We start from the raw sequence: 22,041 nt of genomic DNA, 5'->3' as shown, positions 1-22,041 counted from the left end.
AAAGACAATCTCATTAGTCAGAGATTTCTGTTTTCATTGAGCTGCAGGTGTCTTGGCTCCAGTGGTAGACTGAGCTTACACTTAAGTCTCTCAGTGATTTCAGTAACATCAGACGGCAAGAAATTAAACACCAATTTAAATGAACAGAGTCATGACTCCCAAAGTGCCCATTTATCTACCCTTATGCCCCCAAATTCACCACCTGAGTTGACTGTACTTACTCCTGATTTTCTTCTGCCACTTCATTTCATTGTAGAGGTCTTCTGTTTGCTGGAAAAAGTCATTCACTTTGCTCCCTTGCTCATCCCGCTCGGTCGTGTTGAACACACGGCACTTGGACTCGCGGGTGAGGTATTCACATATATTGGGGACAGGGAAAACTATCTGCTCCATGGTTCTGTCATGCCGAACAATCTGAAAACATGAATTTACGTGTGTGTTAGCCTTTAGCCACCTCAGTCTTAGTGTATTTTTTGCTTTGTGGCACAAGTTTATTAATGATATTTTATGAAGGTAGATAATGAAGAAAAGTTAGCTTGAAGTATCCAAGGTAGTCCTCTACTGTACGACTTCACATTTTCTCTTTTTAAGTTAAGAGAAATTAATGAATAAAGTATGATAAATACTATACTATATTATAAATAACAAAAGCCAAAATCTTTATTCGTTCTGGAGTAACGTTAAACCCATTTTTTATTTTTATGAAGCATAAGACAGAATTAAAAAGGTTTTAATTAGCAAGTGATTGGCTAGTCACCTTAAACCCAGCACTTGGTATATTTGTATCTTGTTCTTAGCTTGTTCTTCCTAAAAAGGGCTTTTTGAAAACAAGTGACATACTCAACATGACATCAGAGAAAGGTGCTTTATATCATTAAAATGTTTTCTTAATATTGATTTTATATCCTGCCACCTTGCTGAATTCATTTATCAGGTCCAGTACTTTTTTGACTGAGACTTTAGGGTTTTCTATATACAGTATCATATCATCATATGAAAAAATGTTCAACATCACTAATCATTAGTGAAATGCAAATTAAAACCATATGAGATATCACCTCACACCTGTCAAAATGGCACTCATCAACAAAACAACACACAATAAGTGCTGGAGAGGGTGTGGAGAAAAGGGAACCCTCCTGCACTGCTGGTGGGAATGCAGACTGGTGCAGCCACTGTGGAAAACAGTATGAAGATTCCTCAAAAAATTAAAAATGGAACTGCCTTTTGATACAGCTATCCCATGTTTAGGAATATATCTTAAGAATACCAAAACACTGATTCAAAAGAAGATATGCACCCCCATGTTTATGGCAGCATTGTTCACAATAGCCAAGATCTGGAAACAGCCCAATTGCCCGTCAGTGGACAAGTGGATTAAAAAGCAGTGGTACATATACACAATGGAATACTATGGGACTATGAAAAAGAAGGAAATCTTACCTTTTGCGACACCATGGATAGACCTGGAAACTATTAGGCTAAGTGAAATAAGCCAGGCAGAGAAAGATAAATACCATATGACCACACTCATTTGAGGAATCCAATAAACAATATAAATTGAGCAACGGAATAGAGGCAGAGGCGGGATCAAAGGAACCAGAGGGAAAGCGGACAGAGGGAAAGTAGAAGAGAAGATGGGATCAGAGAAAGGAAAGAGGTTAATGAAATTATATATATATAATATATATAACACAGAATTATACAGAACAGGACAGCAAATCCTGGAGGGAAGGGGGGAAGACATTGGGGGTGGGGGGAGATATATTCTGTGGGACACTTGAATCTATGTAAACACAAATTAAAATCATAAATTAATAAAAAATGTTTTCTTGCCTGACCTGTGGTGGCACAGTGGATAAAGCATTGACCTGAAACGCTGAGGTCGCTGGTTTGAAACCCTGCACTTGTCTGGTCAAGGCACATATAGGAGTTGATACTTCCTGCTCCTCCCTCCTTTCTCTCTCTTTCTCTCTCTCTCTCACTCTCTCTCCCCCTCTCTAAAATGAATAAATAAAAAAATGTTTTCTTATTCATGGCAAAATCCAATTCTGTAGGTATAATATCCATTCTAGCATATGCCTATATACGTATAAATATTCATTATATTGATCTTCTCTTATTTGGTATTTGTGACAATTTAATGTTAGATTGAAAAAACAGGCTGAATATTTCCATATACCTTTACTATATGACAAGAGTCTGTGCAGACCAAATCTCAAGTTTCCTATTTATAGACTCTGCCCAAGCTTCAAGAATCAAGACTGGTCTAAGCCACAAGAGTCTATTTCCTTTTGCCATTGAGTGATATGTTGGTGAGCATGCAACCTAGCTCTGAAAAATGAGACATAAGGAGAAATACCCTGGGGTCAGAAAGGGGGGTTGGTAGCTTCCAGGAAAGACTTTGTTTCCTGAAAAGGGAGAAAGCCTTTGAGGCAAACAAAATAATAACAAAAAACCAAATACCTAACACAAAGGTACTTTTTCTTTTTGCCTGTATCCTTTTTTCCTGCTTAGAACAAAATGTAGTGTAAGGGAATGATGCCTAAAACTTTGGTAGCCATCTTACAACTATGAGGTGAGATATCACCAGCGGAATAAAGAAGACCTAGCAGAAAAATGGGAAAGGCCTGCATGTTTGAAGACATTATTGAATCACTAAATCAATTCTAGAACTACTGGTATCTCCAGACTTCCCATTCTAGGGGAGAACCAAATATTTTTACGTAAGCAACAGTCAGTCTAGTATTCTGTTTTTGTAACTGAAGTTATCCTAAATGATATATCTGCAAACTACATACTTATATTCAAGATAGAATACTATCATGAAACAAACAAGATGAAATTTACTGGTGGTAAGTAACAACTCCTGAACATAGGTTTTAAAAATCGATGTCACAAATGAAGAATTGGTCCCACTTAGTATGATAAGCAACCATGTGGGGAGAGGACAGGAAGGTTTAGATGCTCCAACAATGTCAAATGATTACAAAAAAATCTCAGGGTGCATTTAAGAAATAGTGTCTTGATTATTTTGAACCCAGCTATTCAGCCCCTTTATGATATGTTATGTTTGATTCTGGCTCTTGATACATTCTACAAAGGGCATGGAGAAACTGATGGGATTACTGAAGAAAAGAAAAATGTGTTAACTGTCAAAAGCCAAAGATAGATCTTTTTTTTTTTCCAGTACATTTATTCAACAAATGCTTACTTAGTTCTTAGTTGGGGAGCTCTGGAAAACTCCAAGTGAAAACCAACATAAGCCCTGACCTAGGAGCTTGTAGTTTAGTAATCATAATGATTCTTCCAATGCTAGAGCCAAGCCATCATGTTGACAGGGGAGCAAATACTCTGAACAGTGGGTACACATTAAAGTGGGCACTCTTTATCCAAGATATTTTTTCCCCTAATTATCAGACTTCCAAATTGGATCAGTACCCTCCTGAAATAATCCACAGGGTCCTTCCTATTTCCCAGGATCTTTGAGTCTATAATTTACAGACAAACTATTATTTTCAACAATATTCATTATTGTGGTTATATCCCATACACAGTATTCAGTTTTGAAAATACAAAGATAATCAAGGCCAGTCCCTGCAACACATAGGGGACAAGTGACACAGAAGAAGCAATATTACATGTTACACTAACAGTATAATCAAACTGCTGCAGGAGTTTAATAAAGAAAGGAGGGGCGGCCTCTCTGAGCAGGTCATATGTGGTCATCTTTGAGCATGAGAATTTGTAGAGAGTAAATGCTCAGTAGATATTTACTGAATTTATGAGTTTCCAGCTAAATCTTCCCTCAACACTGGGAAACCAATAAAAGTCCAACTTCAACAGCAGCCTCCATCTTTCACACACAGGTACTAATTAACCCAATCCCCACCTCTGGCTTACCTACTGCACCTGCTACAATATATTCCTGATCTCTTCTAATCACCTAGCTTTGTATTTTGGTTCTTGGGACCTTCTTCAGAACCTTAGTGGTTTGATGATCTTTTTGTATCAATTTCTCCAGCTGCCTGACTTTGTCAGCCTCCCAGTTCCGAAGCACCTGATGCAGTACACATGTTTTGCTGCTGCTCCAGCTCATGGTTTCCACTAGGTCAAGTCTCCCACAAAAACTACAATACTGTTATTGTTTAAAAATGTTAACAAGGTCCTGGCCGGTTGGCTCAGCAGTAGAGCGTCGGCCTGGCGTGCAGGGGACCCGGGTTTGATTCCCGGCCAGGGCACACAGGAGAAGCACCCATTTGCTTCTCCACCCCCCCCCTCCTTCCTCTCTGTCTCTCTCTTCCCCTCCCGCAGCCAAGGCTCCATTGGAGCAAAGATGGCCCGGGCGCTGGGGATGGCTCCTTGGCCTCTGCCCCAGGCGCTAGAGTGGCTCTGGTTGCGGCAGAGCGTAGCCCCTGGTGGGTGTGCCGGGTGGATCCCGGTCGGGCACATGCGGGAGTCTGTCTGACTGTCTCTCCCCGTTTCCAGCTTCAGAAAAAAGAAAAAAAAAAGAAAGAAAAAAAAATGTTAACAAGAGATCCATTTTGACACAAGATAATAATGCTCATTATTCAAAGGTTTGGCAAGAGTAAACAATAAGGAAGGTGATTATATATCTTGAGAGTTAACAGCAGTGATGCAGGTAATACACTCTGCTGAAAACTAAAATGTATCTGCCTAAGTAAATGAATGCATGAATTTAAATTACGAGTGACAAGCGTCAACTACTCTACTCACTTCTGCCTGATTAGTTCTGCTAACTACTGTCAAAATGATACCACAGCTAGGAGAAGACAGCCAGATGGGTCTCATAAACACTTATAAAAAGTCTTTGTTAATCCACACCTCCTGAACCGCCACCGGCCATTAAACAATGTCTTTTTTTGGGAGGTGGGAGGGGTTAGTTGTTGCATACTAAAAATGGGAACTATTGCCTGACCTGTGGTGGCGCAGTGGATAAAGTGTCGACCTGGAAATGCTGAGGTTGCCGGTTCGAAACCCTGGGCTTGCCTGGTCAAGGCACATATGGGAATTGATGCTTCCAGCTCCGCCCCCCTTCTCTCTCTCTCTCTCTCTCTCTCTCTCTCTCCTCTCTCTCTCTCTCTCCTCTCTAAAAAAATGAATAAATAAAAAAATAATAATAAAACAAAGCCGTTTTAAAAAATAAAAAAATAAAAATGGGAACTATTAAACCATTCCAAGTTTATGCCATGGATATAAAAACTATATTAGTGTCATCTGTATTTCTTATACTTTTGAATACTTTTTAAAAAACAAAGAGCTCTATTTTATTTTATTTTTTTAAGAGAAAAAGAGAAAGACAGGGACAGACAGAAAGGGGGAGAGAGGAGAAGCATAAACTCATTGTTGTGGCATTTTAGTTGTTCATTAATTGATTTCTCAGATGTGCCTTGATGGGGTTGGGCGGGGGGCTCCAGCTGAGCCAGTGATCCCTTGCTCAAGCCAGTGAGCTTGGGCTTCAAGCCAGAGACATTTAGGCTCAAGCCAGTGACCATGGGGTCATGTCTATGATCCCACACTCAAGCCAGCGACTCCATCGACCCCATGCTCAAGCTGGTAAGCCTGTGCTCAAGCCAGCAACCTCGGGGTTTCAAACCTGGGTCCTCAGCATCCCAGATTGATGCTCTATCCATTGGACCACCACCTGGTCAGCCAGAGATCTCTATTTTAATAAGTCTTCTATAGTTTTTTAAAAGAAACCTTTTCTTTAATAATAGCTTCTATTATAATAATCTTTTCCTTAAAATATTACTGCTCTGCAATGATTGCTTCCATGACAAAAAACAAACAAAAAAAAAACACCAAAAAAAACCCCCAGAACAAAACTTACCTTATTACTTACAAAAGAATTCTTAAATACAGTACTGGTCAGAAAAATAAAGACAACTTTGAAAAATGTGCACTTCAAATTTTTATAGACTACTCCTATTTCATCTTTCCATACATAATTTTACAGTTTATATCAATTCTGTTGTTCTAGGAAACAGTTATGAAAACAGTCTGAAATAAAAAGTAAATCTATCTTCACAGTGGGTTTCTTTCAAGAAACACTGGATCGTTACCTCAATCTGTGCGGTGTGGTGGGCGTAGTACTTTAAGGCTTCATCTCCATCGTCTGGGTCTGACCCTGGTTTGAGCATCTGCTGTAATGACTTGTTGTGACGGGCCAACTAGAAGGAAAAGAGGAAAAAAATGTTTTAGATCTTTTCCTCCCTTTCTTGGAGACAAACTTTGAAATTATCCCTTTGTACACATAGCTGCACAATTCTTGGTTAATGGCAATTGATTACATTTTAGGAAATCACATCTATTTGATAGCCCTAAAAAATAAAATCACAAGGATTAGCTATTACTACATCAATTTTATATTTTTATTTGGAAATATATTCGTTTCACGAGAAAATTATGTCTTGTCCAGAGTAGGTGCTCAATTACTATCTATTGATTAAATTTATATCTTCTAGAAATGTATAATTAATTGTGTCAAGAAAAAGGAAATCCCAGTGATATATAATTGACATCCGCTGTAATAAATTTAAACTATATGCACATGTAAAACCACTTGTTCAACAGTGCTACAGTCCAGTGCGTGCAGTACCAATATGAACGGCAGCTTCCTATAGACACATAAATAGATATGTGTATTTCAGAAGTTTCTCTTCGGGCATCTAATCAAAGTTGTACATTAGCAGTTTGTACTTGAACTATACTTCTGCATATTCATACATCAAAATTGACACTTTATGGGTACATATCTCAGTTTTATTATAATTGAAACTGCACATTTAAAAAACAAAAATATCACCATAAATTATAAATCACTATTAGTAGAAGTAATCTTTCTCATTTGAATGTCTCTGGCATTTGTTGGCTAATTCTCTCACTTTATAGATAACTAAAACATATTGCCCTCACTGTCAATTTTACGGTTATCTTAACAATTCCTGAAACCTTGAAATGCCTTTAACCTTTTAGATATTCTGCTTAAAGCCTCAAGTTCCCTGAGGGCTTCTAGAAACAAAGAATCTCCACACAATTCATTTACTCGTGGCACAGCTCCTATCTCTCACTCTGTGTCAGGAACTACCCTAAACACGTAGGTACATGATCTCATTTGATCCTACCAAGAAATCCTGGGTAGGCACTCTTATTATTCCCTTCTTAAAGATGGGAACACTAATGCACAGAGCACCTGAGGGACTTGTCTGTGATAACAGTGTAGTTCCAGAGTCAGTATTTTATCAACATTACAGAGCAATAAATAAGTCTTTGTATAATTCCTAGTATGTTGATTCAAGTTGTCATTATAAAGAATGGAGATAAATTTTAAATAATAATCTAGAACCTACATAACCAAATAAACATTATCTTTGTAAGTGATAGTTTGGTAAATTAAATATTCATTCCATTGACGCTGCTCTACAGAGAATCATTTTTGAGACTATTATTTTAGAATTGACTTTCAGGAATATTTATAAATCACTCAAAAACTACTTCCTGTTTTATATTTACATTTTGTTTTTTACTAAATGTGAATTATACAAATTGTAGTCATTTAACTTGTGACTTGTAAGTGCTTTCAAAACTCTAACTGCATTTCAAAATAAAATGACTACAGTCATTTAAGAACATTAGCATGCCCTGGCCGGTTGGCTCAGCGGTAGAGCGTCGGCCTAGCGTGCGGAGGACCCGGGTTCGATTCCCGGCCAGGGCACACAGGAGAAGCGCCCATTTGCTTCTCCACCCCTCTGCCGCGCTTTCCTCTCTGTCTCTCTCTTCCCCTCCCGCAGCCAAGGCTCCATTGGAGCAAAGATGGCCCGGGCGCTGGGGATGGCTCTGTGGCCTCTACCTCAGGCGCTAGAGTGGCTCTGGTCGCAACATGGCGACACCCAGGATGGGCAGAGCATCGCCCCCTGGTGGGCAGAGCATCGCCCCTGGTGGGTGTGCCGGGTGGATCCCGGTCAGGTGCATGCGGGAGTCTGTCTGTCTTTCCCTGTTTCCAGCTTCAGAAAAATGAAAGAAAAAAAAAAAAAAAGAACATTAGCATATGTTTTAAGGTCTAGTTCTTGAAGGTAAAACCGGTCTAATTTGTTTACAGACTGAATCTGGGCAGGAGAGAAAGAGAGGAGTTAGGGATGACTCCAAAACTATTAACCCGAAAAACTCAAGTTTAGAAAGCCATGTACAAGCAAATGCAGGAGGAGCATGTTTTCAAGGAGACAATCAGGACTTCGGTTCTGGACACAGGAAGCGATAGACACCATCCAGAAGGAGATGGCCAGCAGACCGCTGTGTGTGTTTTCAAGAGTTCAGTGCAGAGGCCAGAGCTGGGTCATCAGTACATGGCTACAATCCGAAATCATGAGCTTCAATGAGATCACCTAGAAGTGAGCTTACACGGAGGAAAGAGAACCAACAATCTCCAGTACAGGTTAGGAAGATGAGAGGCATCATCAAAGAAGACTGAGAAAGGTGGGCCAGTGAGTAGAAACAAAACCAGTGAAATCAGGTGCCATGGCAACTAAATAAAGAAAGAACTTCAGGAGGGAGGTAGTAATCCCTTGTGTCAGATGCTGCTGACAGTCAAATCAAATAAGGACTGAGAAATGGTCATTGGGTTTAGCGGCCTGGAGGTCACTGGTAACCTTAACAGTAGAAGTTCTAAAGAGTGATGGGCACCAAAGCCTATGCAGTAAGTTTAAACAAGAGTGAGAAGAGAAAAAAATTAAAAAAAAATGAGCAGAGACAACTCTTGAAAAGTATTGCTGGGCAGCCAAGAAAGAGAAATGGATAAGGTGTAAAGGAGTGTTTTTTTTTTAAGATGGGTATATCAGGTTTGTTTGATTTTTAAGAGAGGGAAATGTTTGCTAGAGCAACATCTTGACTAGGTAAGAAAGGAATGGTCTAGTATATAGAAACGAAAGGCTTGCCTTAGGAGAAACAAACTCACCTAACGAGGGGCAGTAACATGTTTGTGGGGCCAGTGAATGAGGCTAGTAAGCACGTCTGTGTGTTTTTCCCCAGAAAGGTTCAGTTCTCTGGTTCCTTCCATGCAAGGAATTTAAAAGGGGCCATGGAATCTAAGCTGAATAAGGAAAGGAATAAAGCCAAGAGGGATAATGAAAAGGTGGTACAATCAGTGAATTGTAGCTTCTAATGTGTTCGAGTTGAGGTATTAGAAGAGTTCAGAGTAAGTGCTGTTTAGCAAGGGTTAGTCAGAGTTGATATACCTGAAATGGAGCTTATTGCCAAAATGCAGGGAGCACTGATTGATCAATAATAACTGGGAGTTAGGTATGTATACCCATATGTCTATCATCAAACTGCTCCTCACACTTCCACCACTGCTCTGGTCAGAGCCACCGGGAGTACTGCAGTAACCTTACAGGGGTCGTCAAACTTTTTATAAAAACCGCCCACTTTTGCAGTGCTGGCAGACCTGGTCCCTACCGCCCACTAGTGGGCGTTCCAGCTTTCATGATGGGCCAATCGCAGCGCTGTTTGGTTGCACGGTAGGGACCAGGTTGACCAGCACTGCAAAAGTGGACGGTTTTTATAAAAAGTTTGACGACCCCTGCCAGAGTTATCCTTTTGATCAGATCATGCCTCTTCTGATCAAAACCCTCTAAAGGCTGCTACCTCATTTAGCGGTAGAGCCAATTCTTAACCAGGGCCAGTAAGGACTATGAAATCTGGCCCTGCTATGTTCCTCAACTCTTCTCCTAGACCCGTCCCCACAGACCTAGCCACACTGTGCTCCTGACTACCCATTCCTTCAACCGGAGAAGCATATTTCCATCTCGTGAACAATGTGGTCGTGGTTCTCTTTGCCTGGATTCTCTTCCTTTAGATACCCACATGGCTTGCTTCTTCACCTGTTTCAGGGCACCATTCTTATATTAATAGTCCAATCAATAACCGTGCTTTACATGATCCACTCACTCATCTCCTCTAAACGCAGCTAACACCATTTCCTGCTTTATTCTTCCCCGTAGCATGCTATGATCTGACATACCATATTTTATGATTGATCTCTTTATTAACTATCTCCCTCTATAAAACAGTAAACTTATTCATAAGAGAACATAGATTTTCACCTGTTTTGTTCACTGCTATATTTCCAAGACTTAGACCAGTTTCTGGCACAGAGTAGAAGTTCAATATATATTTGTTTGATGCACTGAATGCAAATATTGCAACTCTTAAATCTAAGGTGAGACATTAACTTGAGTAATTTCTTATATATTGACTATTTAAAAGATTTTACTTCTTTATAGTCACTTTACAGTATCAGAAATTACTATAATTATTTTAAGAAACCAAAATGCTGTTTTATGTGACATAGTTAATAGTGATAATCTATACATATAATTTCTATTGAGTATATTGTTCTGCTTTCCAGAAACACATCAGTCTTCTCTCTTTACTGCAGCCTTAGAGAGATGATCCTACATTCGTCTTGTCTTACTGTAGATAAGCAGCACCCTAAAAGGCATTTAAAATGGCTAGGATTTCCTTCACATGTTTAAACATTTAAAACGATACTTTCTTTCATGATTACACACATAATCTATACATAGCTTAGAAAATTTGAAATAAATAGTAATAAAACAAAATAGAAATACTTGCATCATCTTTTTCTACCTGGCTATCTTTTATATCCTTTGAAACCGACAGCCCTTCCTGACTAAAGAGCCTCACTTTCTTTACCTTGTTCTGTGTTCAGATAGTAGTACCTATGTATATCTAGACAGTAAAATTTCTCATATTTAACTTCATAACTATTATTTCTGTTCAGTGGGCTGTGACATCCTCAAGGAAAATGGCCTGGTCTTCCTCACCTCTGTATTCTCAGAGACAAAAATAGAACTTGGTACATCACACAAATTCAATAAATATTTGCTAAATCAATGAAGAAATGGGTTCATTCATGACATTCATTTTGCATTTGAGTGGGCAAGGACTCTTAAATACCAGCGAGCTATCTCTCTGTTTCCCCCAAAGCCAAAGAAATCTAATTAGACATCAGTTAATGGTAAAATTCTAGTGTCTGCAGAAATAAAATGTTTCAATATTATTTTCTTGTTTCATAGTTATTAATATACTTATATCCCTTCTGCTAGAGTGTAAGCTATTTGGAAAGGGAGTGACTGATTACTCAATAAATGTTGAACCCTATATGAAGAAAGGATAGCATTCCTGTTATATAGGCCAAGTACAAAAGAAGCGAAGAATATCTCAATGATTCTAAGATGTGTCCAAATGACTGGTATCAATATAGAGCTCTCTTGGTCCAAATTCATGGTTTGCTAAAAGTATATTACAAATTCTCAGAGCTCAATAAACATATGCCAAACAGTTTTAAAAATGTTTAGTCCCCTGTATACACAATTCTATTAAAAAATGTTGTATAGAATGGCCACAGTGACGACCAAAAACATCAGTTTTTTTAGTGATGGGTTCTGCAGTCACATTTTTGTTTATTATTCCTTGTCATGTTCCTTTCATATGACTGAATAAAGAAAACAACCCCAGGATCTAAAGAAGCAATAGCGTTTTTTACTATTAGTGCTTTGCAAACCAATGGGGAAAATACTTGGTCAATTTCTGGACAAGTATAGAAGAACATCAGTGAAGAGCCATCATAGCAAGAAATCTAATTAAATCCTAATTAAAAACTGAAAGTCAGCTAATGATGATATTCAAGGACAACCATCTATGTTATCCACTTTACCTGGCAAAGACCCTCAAACAGTACTTGAAATTAGTGGGTGTCACCATACAACATGGCCTGAAAAACAACCAACGATCAATATTGGTAATAACAGTCTGAACATGGAGAGCAGCACCGAATGCTGAAAGGAAACAATGTCAGAAGTGAGAAATCTCTGGGTCCTAGAAATATTTGTAATGCACAACAATCTTTAATAGGCAAAGTAGCAGTAATTCCTTTATGTTTTGTGTGGACAGGATACCTACCAAATAAACAGTGCCAAAATATTTTAACAATAAATAAATCTTATTAGCTCATTAATGCAAATAGGAAAACTAGTCCTGATGGAATGCATGAGCAGATAAATGTATATATATATTATTAGTAAAGAAGGTTCAAAAGCATTTGTAGATAAACTTATAAAAAAATAAAGACATATCACCCACAGAGAGAGACTGCTAATAAAGGCTAAGGATGCTTTCATTGTGTGTTAAAAAGAAAAAAGGAAAATCATGCACCTCATTATTAATCATGGCCTATTTTAATTTAAATGCATATGCAACAGTAAATAGGAATAAAAATATGTTCATACACATAGAAGGCAATGACACTTGTAAGTATACATCTAATCTTCAGCGGGTACTTGACTAATACTGTACAGTTTTTTAAAACCAAGATTGGGAAATACGAATGACAAATTCCGGCTTTCCACTTTCAGTAACATCTATTTTACATTTATCTTCTTATCGTTAGGATCTTAATGTTCGTTTCCATTTTGGGCCAAGCAATGATGGAGTAAAAAAATCAAGCACTTGCACTTGAAGGATATTCAACAATAATTATTCTTTGGCACTTTTCATCTGTGAAATTTTTTGTGTGAGTTCTACTTTTATTAATTGGTAAAACTGACAAAGATCTCCAAGTGAGCTGGCGCCTGAAGCGAGAATGATTGCCTCATATATTTCGGTTAATAACTGTACAATGCTTTCATACCAAAACTCTTCCTGTTTGAAGCAGAGAGCAATCTGCAGGAGAGTGTGTAAGGTTTTACTTATTCTAATGTGTTTAAGAGACACAAGCCCTGCATTTTCCAAACATCTATTTTTCTCTAATTTTGTGTTCCTATGGTTCCTATGCGCAAAGTACAAAACTATTATGGTATTACAGAGATAAGTAAGACTTGTTTTCTTCTTTACAACAACCCACTTTCTAGTTGGAGGGATTAAAACAATTATAGGAAGGTAATTAATATGAGGTAAAATGAGGGCAGAAATACAAGAACTCGCATCTGGTCTGTGGCTTTTAAAAAAGAAGCATGCAAGAAATGCATCTAAGAAAGGTTTTAAGAAAGAGATCAAAGGTTCCTAAGTAGAAAGGGGAAAGAGGAAGCCATGAAGAAATCATTCTGCATAGAGAGGGATCGGCATGAAAGTAGTCTGGAGGATGGTAGGGGAAGACAGGACAAGAATTTGGAGCCATACTACATGTCCAAGTGAGGAGTCTGAATAGAGAAGACTGTTATGGGTTCAACTATTTCCAGCAAAAAAGATACATTTAAGACCTAACCCCCAGTACCCATGAATGTGACCTTATTTGGAAATAGGCTCTTTAGAGATGTAATGATTAAGATGAAATCATACTGAATTAAGGCAGGCCCTAATCCAATGAATAGCATCCCGGCGATAAGAGACACACGCACAGGGAGGACATCTGAGGACAGGAGAGACTGAGCTGATGCAAACCAAGGAAGACCAAGGACTGTGGACAACCAGCAGAAGCTAAGAAGATGCAGGGAAGGATTCCACCCTGGAAACTTTAGAGAGAGCATGGCCCTGCTGAGACTGAGATTGGGGACTTCTAGCCCCCAAACTGTGAGAGAGTAAATGGCTGCTATTTTCCAATATCAAGTTTGTGGTATTATGTTATGGAAGCCCTTGGAAGCTGTCTTGGGTCTGTTTGGGGGACTGTAAGAAAAGATACCATAGAATGAGAGGCTTATAAATCACAGAAATTTATTTCTCACATTTCTGGAGTTTGGAAGTTCAAGATCAAGGCACCAGACATTTACTGTCTGGGGAGGGCTCCTTTCTCACGAGCAGATGTCATATCAATATCAGCTCACTGTAGGGACAAGGGATCTCTCTGCTGTTTGTTTCTTAAAGGCACAAATCTCATTCGTGAGGGCTGCACCATCACAACCTAATCACCTCCCAAAAGCCCCACCTCCAAACACCAGTACATTACATTGAACACTGCGATTCAACACAGGTATCTGGGCGGGAGGGTGAGGAGAGGGCAAACATTCAATCTACAGAGGAAGCTAATACAAATACAAACTATAAGTAATTTTTCTTTTAAGTCTGGCAAGATAAAATAAGACTTTCTTACCCATTCTTTTTGTTTCTATTAGAAAAGGAATTTGGGGATTTGCGAGAATCCACATGGGAATGGTGCCATGTGCCCAGAGCTACTCTCAGTACTGTGAGGTCCTTTATAAAGAAAATAGCACAAAGAAGAAATAACCAGTCCTGTAGAATGTTGATGCCAGAATTATTATTCTTTTAGGAGTAGGGTGAAGTCATGTAAAGAAGAAAAGGTTTTTTCACATGAGACATTTTGGCTGTGTGGTCTCAGCAAGAGATGATTCCTCCGTGTGTGGGGGGTGGGGGTGGAGTGAGGGAGGGATGCTCACACTCTTAGAAGAAAATCAGCTTTGGGTGCTCCTACCAGAGAAGTGAACATCCTTTCCTTGCTACTTCAGTCAGCAGACAGAGGCTGCTAAAAGTCTGAGGTTAAATCCTAAAGGGCTCTTTTCTCTAAGTGGAGACGATGGTGTTTTCCAGAGGGGGTGAGGACCTCAGAGAGCTGGGGGAGGGGTAGAGCGACGGGGGCCAGCGCGAAACTGAAGAAGTAGGTCAGACAGGCTATGGAAAGCAGAGGACCCTGTGGACTCTGCACCCGACAGTGTAATGGACTAGATTAGCTGAAAAAAAAAAAAAAACAAATCTCTCAGTCTTTCTCAAAAAGTAAATCCTTGTTCTTTTTTTTCTCTTTCCCAGACTTCCCTAGCCAAATACATTCACCCATATTGTCTTGAGCAGAATTTGGATCGAAACTGGATGAAAAGAGAAAGAAACAATGTTCATTTTTCTGGACTTCCCAAAGAGGCTCTTGAGAATCCAAAGGGAAAGCCCGAGAAAAAGGGTGGCCGCCAGGAAAGGGGCGATGAGCAGGACGGAGGGGGGAGCGGGCGGGCATTGTTGTGAGGAACAGTGCTTGGCAGGCGTGGGAAAGAGGACAGGCAACTTCTGGGCACCCTGCGAGGCAACTATGGAGGATCCGTGGGCCAGTGGACTACAGAACAACAGACCCCCCGAGGAAAATGAGACCGCAAACTGTTTCTCTCCTCTGAGCCACAGATGCAGGACCTGAGGGAAGTCAAGAACTGGTCCCTTCCCTGCCTCCACAGGACAGAGGAGAGAGCCTAGAATGCCAGCATGGCCCTTCACTACAGATTCTTCATTCAAGGAGTTTCAGAGAGCTTTTCTCGATAATCCTTAGAGGTCAGTTTATTGTTTCCATTAAAATGGTAGTTAAACTAAGAGACAAAGATATGTGCAAAATGACAAGAAATTCACCAAAATTTAAAATACAACTAATTTTCAGATGATCTAGACTGTTGTCCATTAAGGTCTATCTGAAATTATGGTAAATCAATAAAAGACCTTTAGTGATTATAATAAATGTTTTACAGCTCAACTCCTGCAGCAGAGCAAAGTAGTAGAGAAAAAACCACAGTAAATGGCAAGAAACAATCTATATTTAAATGATTTAAGGTACTAAGTTATCTTTATACTATAGTTTTGACATAAAGCATCATTAAAGCATCGTGATGAAGAATCTATAGTAGCTTTTCTACTGATTTCTCATATTCATCATAATAGGAAAGGTCACAAACTGTGGTCCCTGGGCCAGCTGTGTCAGCATTATCTGGGAGTTTGTTACAAATAAAAATTCTTGGGCTCATCTTGGACCTTCAGAATCAGAAACTCTGGATGTGGGAATTGTTTTCATAAGCCCTGCAGGGGATTACAAGCTTGCTACCACTGTGAACCATTGTCCTAATAGATTTTATCAGCAGGACCCATTTAGATTCTTGACAGGAAATCCATTTTTTTTTTATCTAAAATTAAACATAAAGGAAGCAATTGCTTTTAAGGTAGTGTTTTCTTTTACAACCTACAGGAAAAACATAAACATTCAGAAGACACTCTTTTCCCCCCTTTTTGTTGAATTAATTGGGGTGACACTGGTTAACAAAAATATATATTCAGACACTTTTTTTTTTTTTTTTGTATTTTTCTGAAGCTGGAAACGGGGAGAGACAGTCAGGCAGACTCCCCATGCGCCCGACTGGAATCCACCCAGCACGCCCACCAGGGGTGACGCTCTGCCCACCAGGGGGCGATGCTCTGCCCCTCCGGGGAGTCTAAGTCGCGACCAGAGCCACTCCAGCGCCTGGGGCAGAGGCCAAGGAGCCATCCCCAGCGCCTGGGCCATCTTGGCTCCAATGGAGCCTCGCTGCAGGAGGGGAAGAGAGAGATAGAGAGGAAGGAGAGGGGGAGGGGTGGAGAAGCAGATGGGCGCTTCTCCTGTGTGCCCTGGCCGGGAATCGAACCTGGGACTTCTGCACGCCAGGCCGACGCTCCACCACTGAGCCAACCGGCCAGGGCCTATTCAGACACTCTTAATAACAATAAATACTTCACTAAATTTTTCAAAGAAATTAAAATTGGAATCAGAAATAAAAAATATTTATTTTTTAAAAACTGGTCATTTGTCACTAATAGCTTTCAATTTTTGAGTTTACTTTTGTTTCTTTAAAATAGATTTCTGTATTAAAATCCCATTCAAGTAGTAAATAAAATTAGTTTACGCCTGACCAGGCAGTGGCACAGTGGATAGAGCTTCGGACTGGGATGCAGAGGACCCAGGTTCAAAATCTCGAGGTTGCTGGCTGGAATGAGGGCTCACTAGCTTAAGCGCGGGGCTACTGGCTTGAGCGTGGGATCATAGACATGAACTCATGGTCGCTGGCTTGAGTCTAAAGGTAGCTGGCTGGAAGCCCAAGGTTGCTGGCCTGAGCCCAAGGTTGTTGCCTTGAGTAAGTGGTCACTCGCTCTGCTGATGGGGCCTCCCCCCCCCATCAAAACCCATATAAGAAAGCAATCAATGAACAGCTAAGGAGCCGTAACCAAGAATTGATGCTTCTCATCTCTCTCCTTTACTGTCTGTCCCTGTTTGTCCCTCTCTCTTACTCTCACTCCGTGTCTGTCAATAAAACAATATTAGTTTACAATGAGGTTTACATAATTATATAATGAATATATTAGTTTATGTTTATTTTATGAAAAAATAGATGAATAAAAATTATCTTTAAAAAAAAACATGCTTATTCAGCCTGACCAAGCAGTGGCACAGTAGATAGAGCGTTTTACTGGGACACGGAGGACCCTGGTTTGAAACCCTGAGGTCGCTGGCTTAAGCACGGACTCATCTGGCTTGAGTGCAAGCTCACCAGCTTGAGTGCGGGGTCACTGGCTTGAGCATGGGATCATAGATATGATCCCATGGTTGCTAGTTTGAGCCCAAAAGTCTCTGACTTGAGCCCAAGGTCTCTGGCTTGAGCAAGGGGTCACTTGCTCTGCTGTACCCCCCAAGTCAAGGCACATATGAGAACGCAATCAATGAACAACTAAGGAGCTGCAATCAAAAACTGATGTTTCTCATCTCTCTCCCTTCCTGTCTGTCTGTCTGTCCCTCTCTCTATCAGAAAAACCACAACCATGCTTACTCACTACAATTATTTAAGTCAAATTTATTGGTTACTACCATTTTTTTTAACTAAAACAGGTCATACTTTTACCTACTTCAATCCATCAGAAGCTACATTTATGAGCATTTTACTAAGAATGTATAATTTTAGAGGAACATACTTGTCATTTTATATTTTTTCATGCAAAATTTAATGACATGATGCTTAAATGCTTCTGATGTCAATGTAAGAATATACATCTATATTTTCTGAGTGACTAAACCTATGTAAAAATGTATTTTATGTAAGTAGGATTTATCTGAAATAAGTATTGCACAAAAATAGTCTATATTAATTATTGTTGCAGTATTCTATTCAAAACAAATAAAATATTTCAAGATGAGAAGCAAGAAGAGAAACATTCTACATGTTTAGTGGGGTTATCCAAAATACAAGTAGCCCTAATAAGAAAAAGAAGGTAGCAACTAATCTCTGGAAAACCCCAAAATGAGGTACACATACTTGGAATGCATGGTTTTATTTTGTAGAACTAATGGAAGATAGACATTTTTTCAGACCCTATTTATTTCTGGTATAAATAAGAGAAGTATTTGAAACTTCTAGGTCTCACTATTCCCATAAAGGAAATACCATATTTCTTCAGACCCAGAGATGAGAAAATATCACTTCAGTAGCTTGCTCAAGCATCTAGAAATGAATTTGCTGGGTATTTACCATAATGTCCCCTCCCTGGAGATTTTTCAAATGTGGTTTGGGAAACACTAGCAGCACAAGAATCTTCCATAATAACTAAAATATTATGATGTGTATGTGAATTATTATGTATTTGATTTTAATGTATATCCCTTACCTAGAATGTAAACCCTAGGAAGACAGGATTTTCCTTTTGTCACTGTTGTGCCCCATTCTTCTAGAACAGCGTTTAGCACAGAATACCTCCTTAATAAATATTTATTGAATGTATGAATGGAAGGATGAAAGAATAGCGGTATGAATGGCATAGAGTGTTTCTGTTTGTTCAATTTTTAATGGTAATTGTAATTAACTTTCCAAAAGAGATCGAGTTTTAGAAACTGCCGAATTATCATTTGTAAATGTGAAAGTTGTTTTAATTTCTGGAATAAAATAATTAGTCATTCACTTAAACATCAAGAAATTAGGAATTATAGCACTGCTTATCGCTTCAAAAGCATTCTGATTCTTCATTGTTTCCAGTGATTCTTTTTTTTTTTACTCCCCAAGGGCAACAAGGTAAAAAATGCCATCTTTCTGAGGCCTTTGACCATATTAAAATAGGTCTTGAGGTTAACTGGAAAGACTTGAGTCCTTGTTCTCAAAGTAATCGCCTGGAGTGAGTGAGTGGGCTTATCCCAAATGAGGGCCTGTCTTTGGTTCTGTCACTGACCTTTCATGGGAACACGTACAAATCCTGACCTTTCTATGTCTAATTTATCTAGCTGTGAAATAACAATAATACCTACAATACTCTATAGAGAGACTTGCTGGAGGAGCTGTGCTCCTTAAGTTTCTGAACCACCCGGGTTTAGTGAAGAGTATCCTGTTACTATTCTACTCTCTTCCATGATGTACCTATTCTAAGAATGAGTCAATCACTTTTCTGTTGCTATGGTCTTGACAAAGCTGCTTTAAAGTGGGTTAATTAAAGGCTTGGGTTTATAATGATGATTTCCACAATAGTTCTCACACTGCCAGTGTGCTCAGGGATCCCACCTAAAGTGTACAAATTAGCCAGATAAAAAATCAGAGGTGAAACATGGGGAATTTAGAAGAAGTGCTATGAAGGCCCTGGCCGGTTGGCTCAGTGGTAGAGCATCGGCCTGGCGTGTGGGAGTCCCGGGTTCGATTCCTGGCCAGGGCACACAGGAGAGGCGCCCATCTGCTTCTCCACCCCTCCCCCTCTCCTTCCTCTCTGTCTCTCTCTTCCCCTCCAGCAGCCAAGGCTCCACGGGAGCAAAGTTTGCCAGGGCGCTGAGGATGGCTCTGTGGCCTCTGCCTCAGGTGCTAGAATGGCTCTGGTTGCAGCAGAGCGATGCCCAGATGGGCAGAGCATCGCCCCCTGGTGGGCATGCCGGGTGGATTCCGGTCGGGCGCATGCGGGAGTCTGACTGCTTCCCTGTTTCCGACTTAAGAAAAATACAAAAAAAAAAAAAAGAAGTGCTATGAGATAATTTTCAGGAACTTGAAGCTTAATTGCTTAAAAGCATTTCAACCCCAGGTTGCAGCTTTCCATTTCTGAGTTACATCAGACTGAGAAGTATCATGCTAGTGCTATCTTATCAACAGCTGCTTTAAAAAGGACCAGCTTTTGTTGGAAGGAATTTCAAAAGTAAGAGAATTACTGCTCAAGTGAACTTCTGCATTTCAAAGGCAAACCCAATAAAGGAGGAAATGAGGATTCAGATCAAGTGAATCAAACTGAAAAGAGACAAAGAACTTCAAATATGTATTTTGCTATTTGTTCATTTGGTGACATCTAACACCCTTTTAAATGTTATCTGGTCAGTCAGAAGTTAAATTACCCAGGTTGCACCTGAAAAGACAAAGGGAAGGCGTGCAATGAAGAAGAAGGGGGGAAAAATTGAGAGACAAAGTCATTTAAAAAACTTAATTCTTCTTTCTTAAAAAAAATATATTGCTAACTGATGGAGAAGACATTTAAGGATACAGGTATTAAATACAAATACAGATACTTAAGTTATAAGGAGAATTTTTTTTGTTTGTTTTATATTGGCATAAGTGTATCTTTATCTTATTTTCACAGACTTTATGGATCTGACAATATTGTTTCCTTTATCAATAATTCACCATACAGGCCCTGGCTGCTTGGCTCAGTAGACAGAGCATCGTACTGGTGTATGGACGTCCTGGGGTCCATTCCTGATCAGGGCACACAAGAGAAGCTACTGTCTACTTCTCTCCCAACCTCTCTTTCCCTTTGGCAGCCAGCGGCTTTACTGGCCTGGAGATGAGGATGGCTCTGCTGGTTCAAGCATCAGCCCCAGGCAGGGGTAGCGGGTCGATCCCTTCAGGCACATGCAGGAGTCTCTCTATCTTCCCTCCTCAGGCAACCTTGAGCTAAATACAATGATTAGTGTATTTGGTGTATGTTCATTCTAAAACACTTAATGATAAGCTTCTTCTTTGGTGTGTGCCCAGTGATTCTTCAGGGATTGGTTTAATAACAGTGAACAAAACACACAAACCTCCTGCCCTTACAGAGCTGACTTTCTGGTGGTGGGCAACACAAAAATCAACAAACATATGGTCTATCGAAATGGGAAAGTGCTAAAAAGAAAAGAAAGCGGAAGACGGGAGTGGCAGCACTAGGACAATGGAGACTGTCATTTTAAATCAAATGGTCAGAGATGTTTAAGGAGAAACTTAAAAAGCAGGAGAAACAGCAAACTCAGGTCACAGTTCTTGGCTCCAGAGCAGAGCCGTGAGATGAGGGTGGCTTGCGCAGGTAAGGAGGAAGGTGACCGGGTGGGGGGGTGGGGGGAGAGGGAGCAGAGGAACCCAGTCATATTGGAAGGTTTCAGAAGCCAATGCCAAGATTTGACCATTGCTTAGAAACTCAGAAGTATTAGAAGGGTTTGAGCAGAGAGGTAACATAATCTATCTTACATTTTTAAGGTCTGGTGCAGCCGCTGGGGGCTGGAGAAGACACTAGGAATGCACGGGTGAACGGAGAACAGTCAGCTCCTATTGCAATACTCCAGGTGAGAGATAGCGGTGGTTCAGGACCAGGTGGGAGAAGTATGCAGGCGGATTCTGGAACATTTTGTGCCAGAAAAGGGATGATGATGGAGATGGCTAGAGAGTAGGATTATACAGTGGTTAGCATCAGAGGCTCTAGACAGACCTGGGTTCAAATCAGTTCTATCCTACTTGTTAACAGAGCCACCATGGGCAAGAAACTTAGCTCGCTCAGCGTCACTTCTGTCCCCTACAACATGAGGTTGATACCAGTGCTTTATTAATTTTAATCTCAATGAGTTATTGTGATGATGAAATGAGACACAGCACCTGAGACAAAAGTAAGTGCTTGATAAATGAGCCAAAATAATAAAACAATAAAAACAAATCGGGAACACAATCATAAAATGTCTCCTAAGCCATGTCAGTGAGCATGCACTCTGTTCTATTATAAACTATGGACATGGTTAGTGAGGAAATAGACACGACCAAATAGTTGGCGTTTTAAAATAATCCCTCTGATTTCCCTGTGGAAAGTGGATTGAAAAGGGCCTCAAAGAGAAGCAAAGAGACAGGAGGCTGCTGCCACGGTCCAGGCAAGAGCTGATGATGGCAGAGAAGGGCACCAACAGGAAGAGCGAGAGACGGCAGAGGGGAGAGCTGCCGGACGTGCTGTCTGGGGATGGAGTCAAGATGAATGTCAGCTTTTTAGCTTGGTAACTGTTAGGAACCCTGCCACTCACCGAGAAAGGGA

General features: G+C 40.0%; 1 protein-coding gene across 2 annotated transcripts in view; it reads right to left on the bottom strand.

The window, feature by feature from the left end:
* The window catches only part of ITPR2 (inositol 1,4,5-trisphosphate receptor type 2), a 527,270-nt gene that overhangs the window by 100,214 nt on the left and 405,015 nt on the right, over positions 1 to 22,041 (bottom strand). For both annotated transcript variants that reach the window (XM_066354092.1, XM_066354101.1), the window contains 2 exons: positions 6,084 to 6,191; positions 222 to 414 (listed from right to left, as the gene is read on the bottom strand). In XM_066354092.1, the coding sequence (XP_066210189.1) occupies positions 222 to 414; positions 6,084 to 6,191 (301 nt within the window). The remainder of the gene's footprint in view (positions 1 to 221; positions 415 to 6,083; positions 6,192 to 22,041) is intronic.

The sequence above is a fragment of the Saccopteryx leptura genome, chromosome 1 (genome assembly GCF_036850995.1).
Source record: "Saccopteryx leptura isolate mSacLep1 chromosome 1, mSacLep1_pri_phased_curated, whole genome shotgun sequence".
NCBI classification, from domain to species: Eukaryota; Metazoa; Chordata; class Mammalia; order Chiroptera; family Emballonuridae; genus Saccopteryx; species Saccopteryx leptura.
The sequence above is the reverse complement of the archived record's forward strand: the minus strand, read 5'-3'. Positions and strand labels throughout refer to the sequence as shown.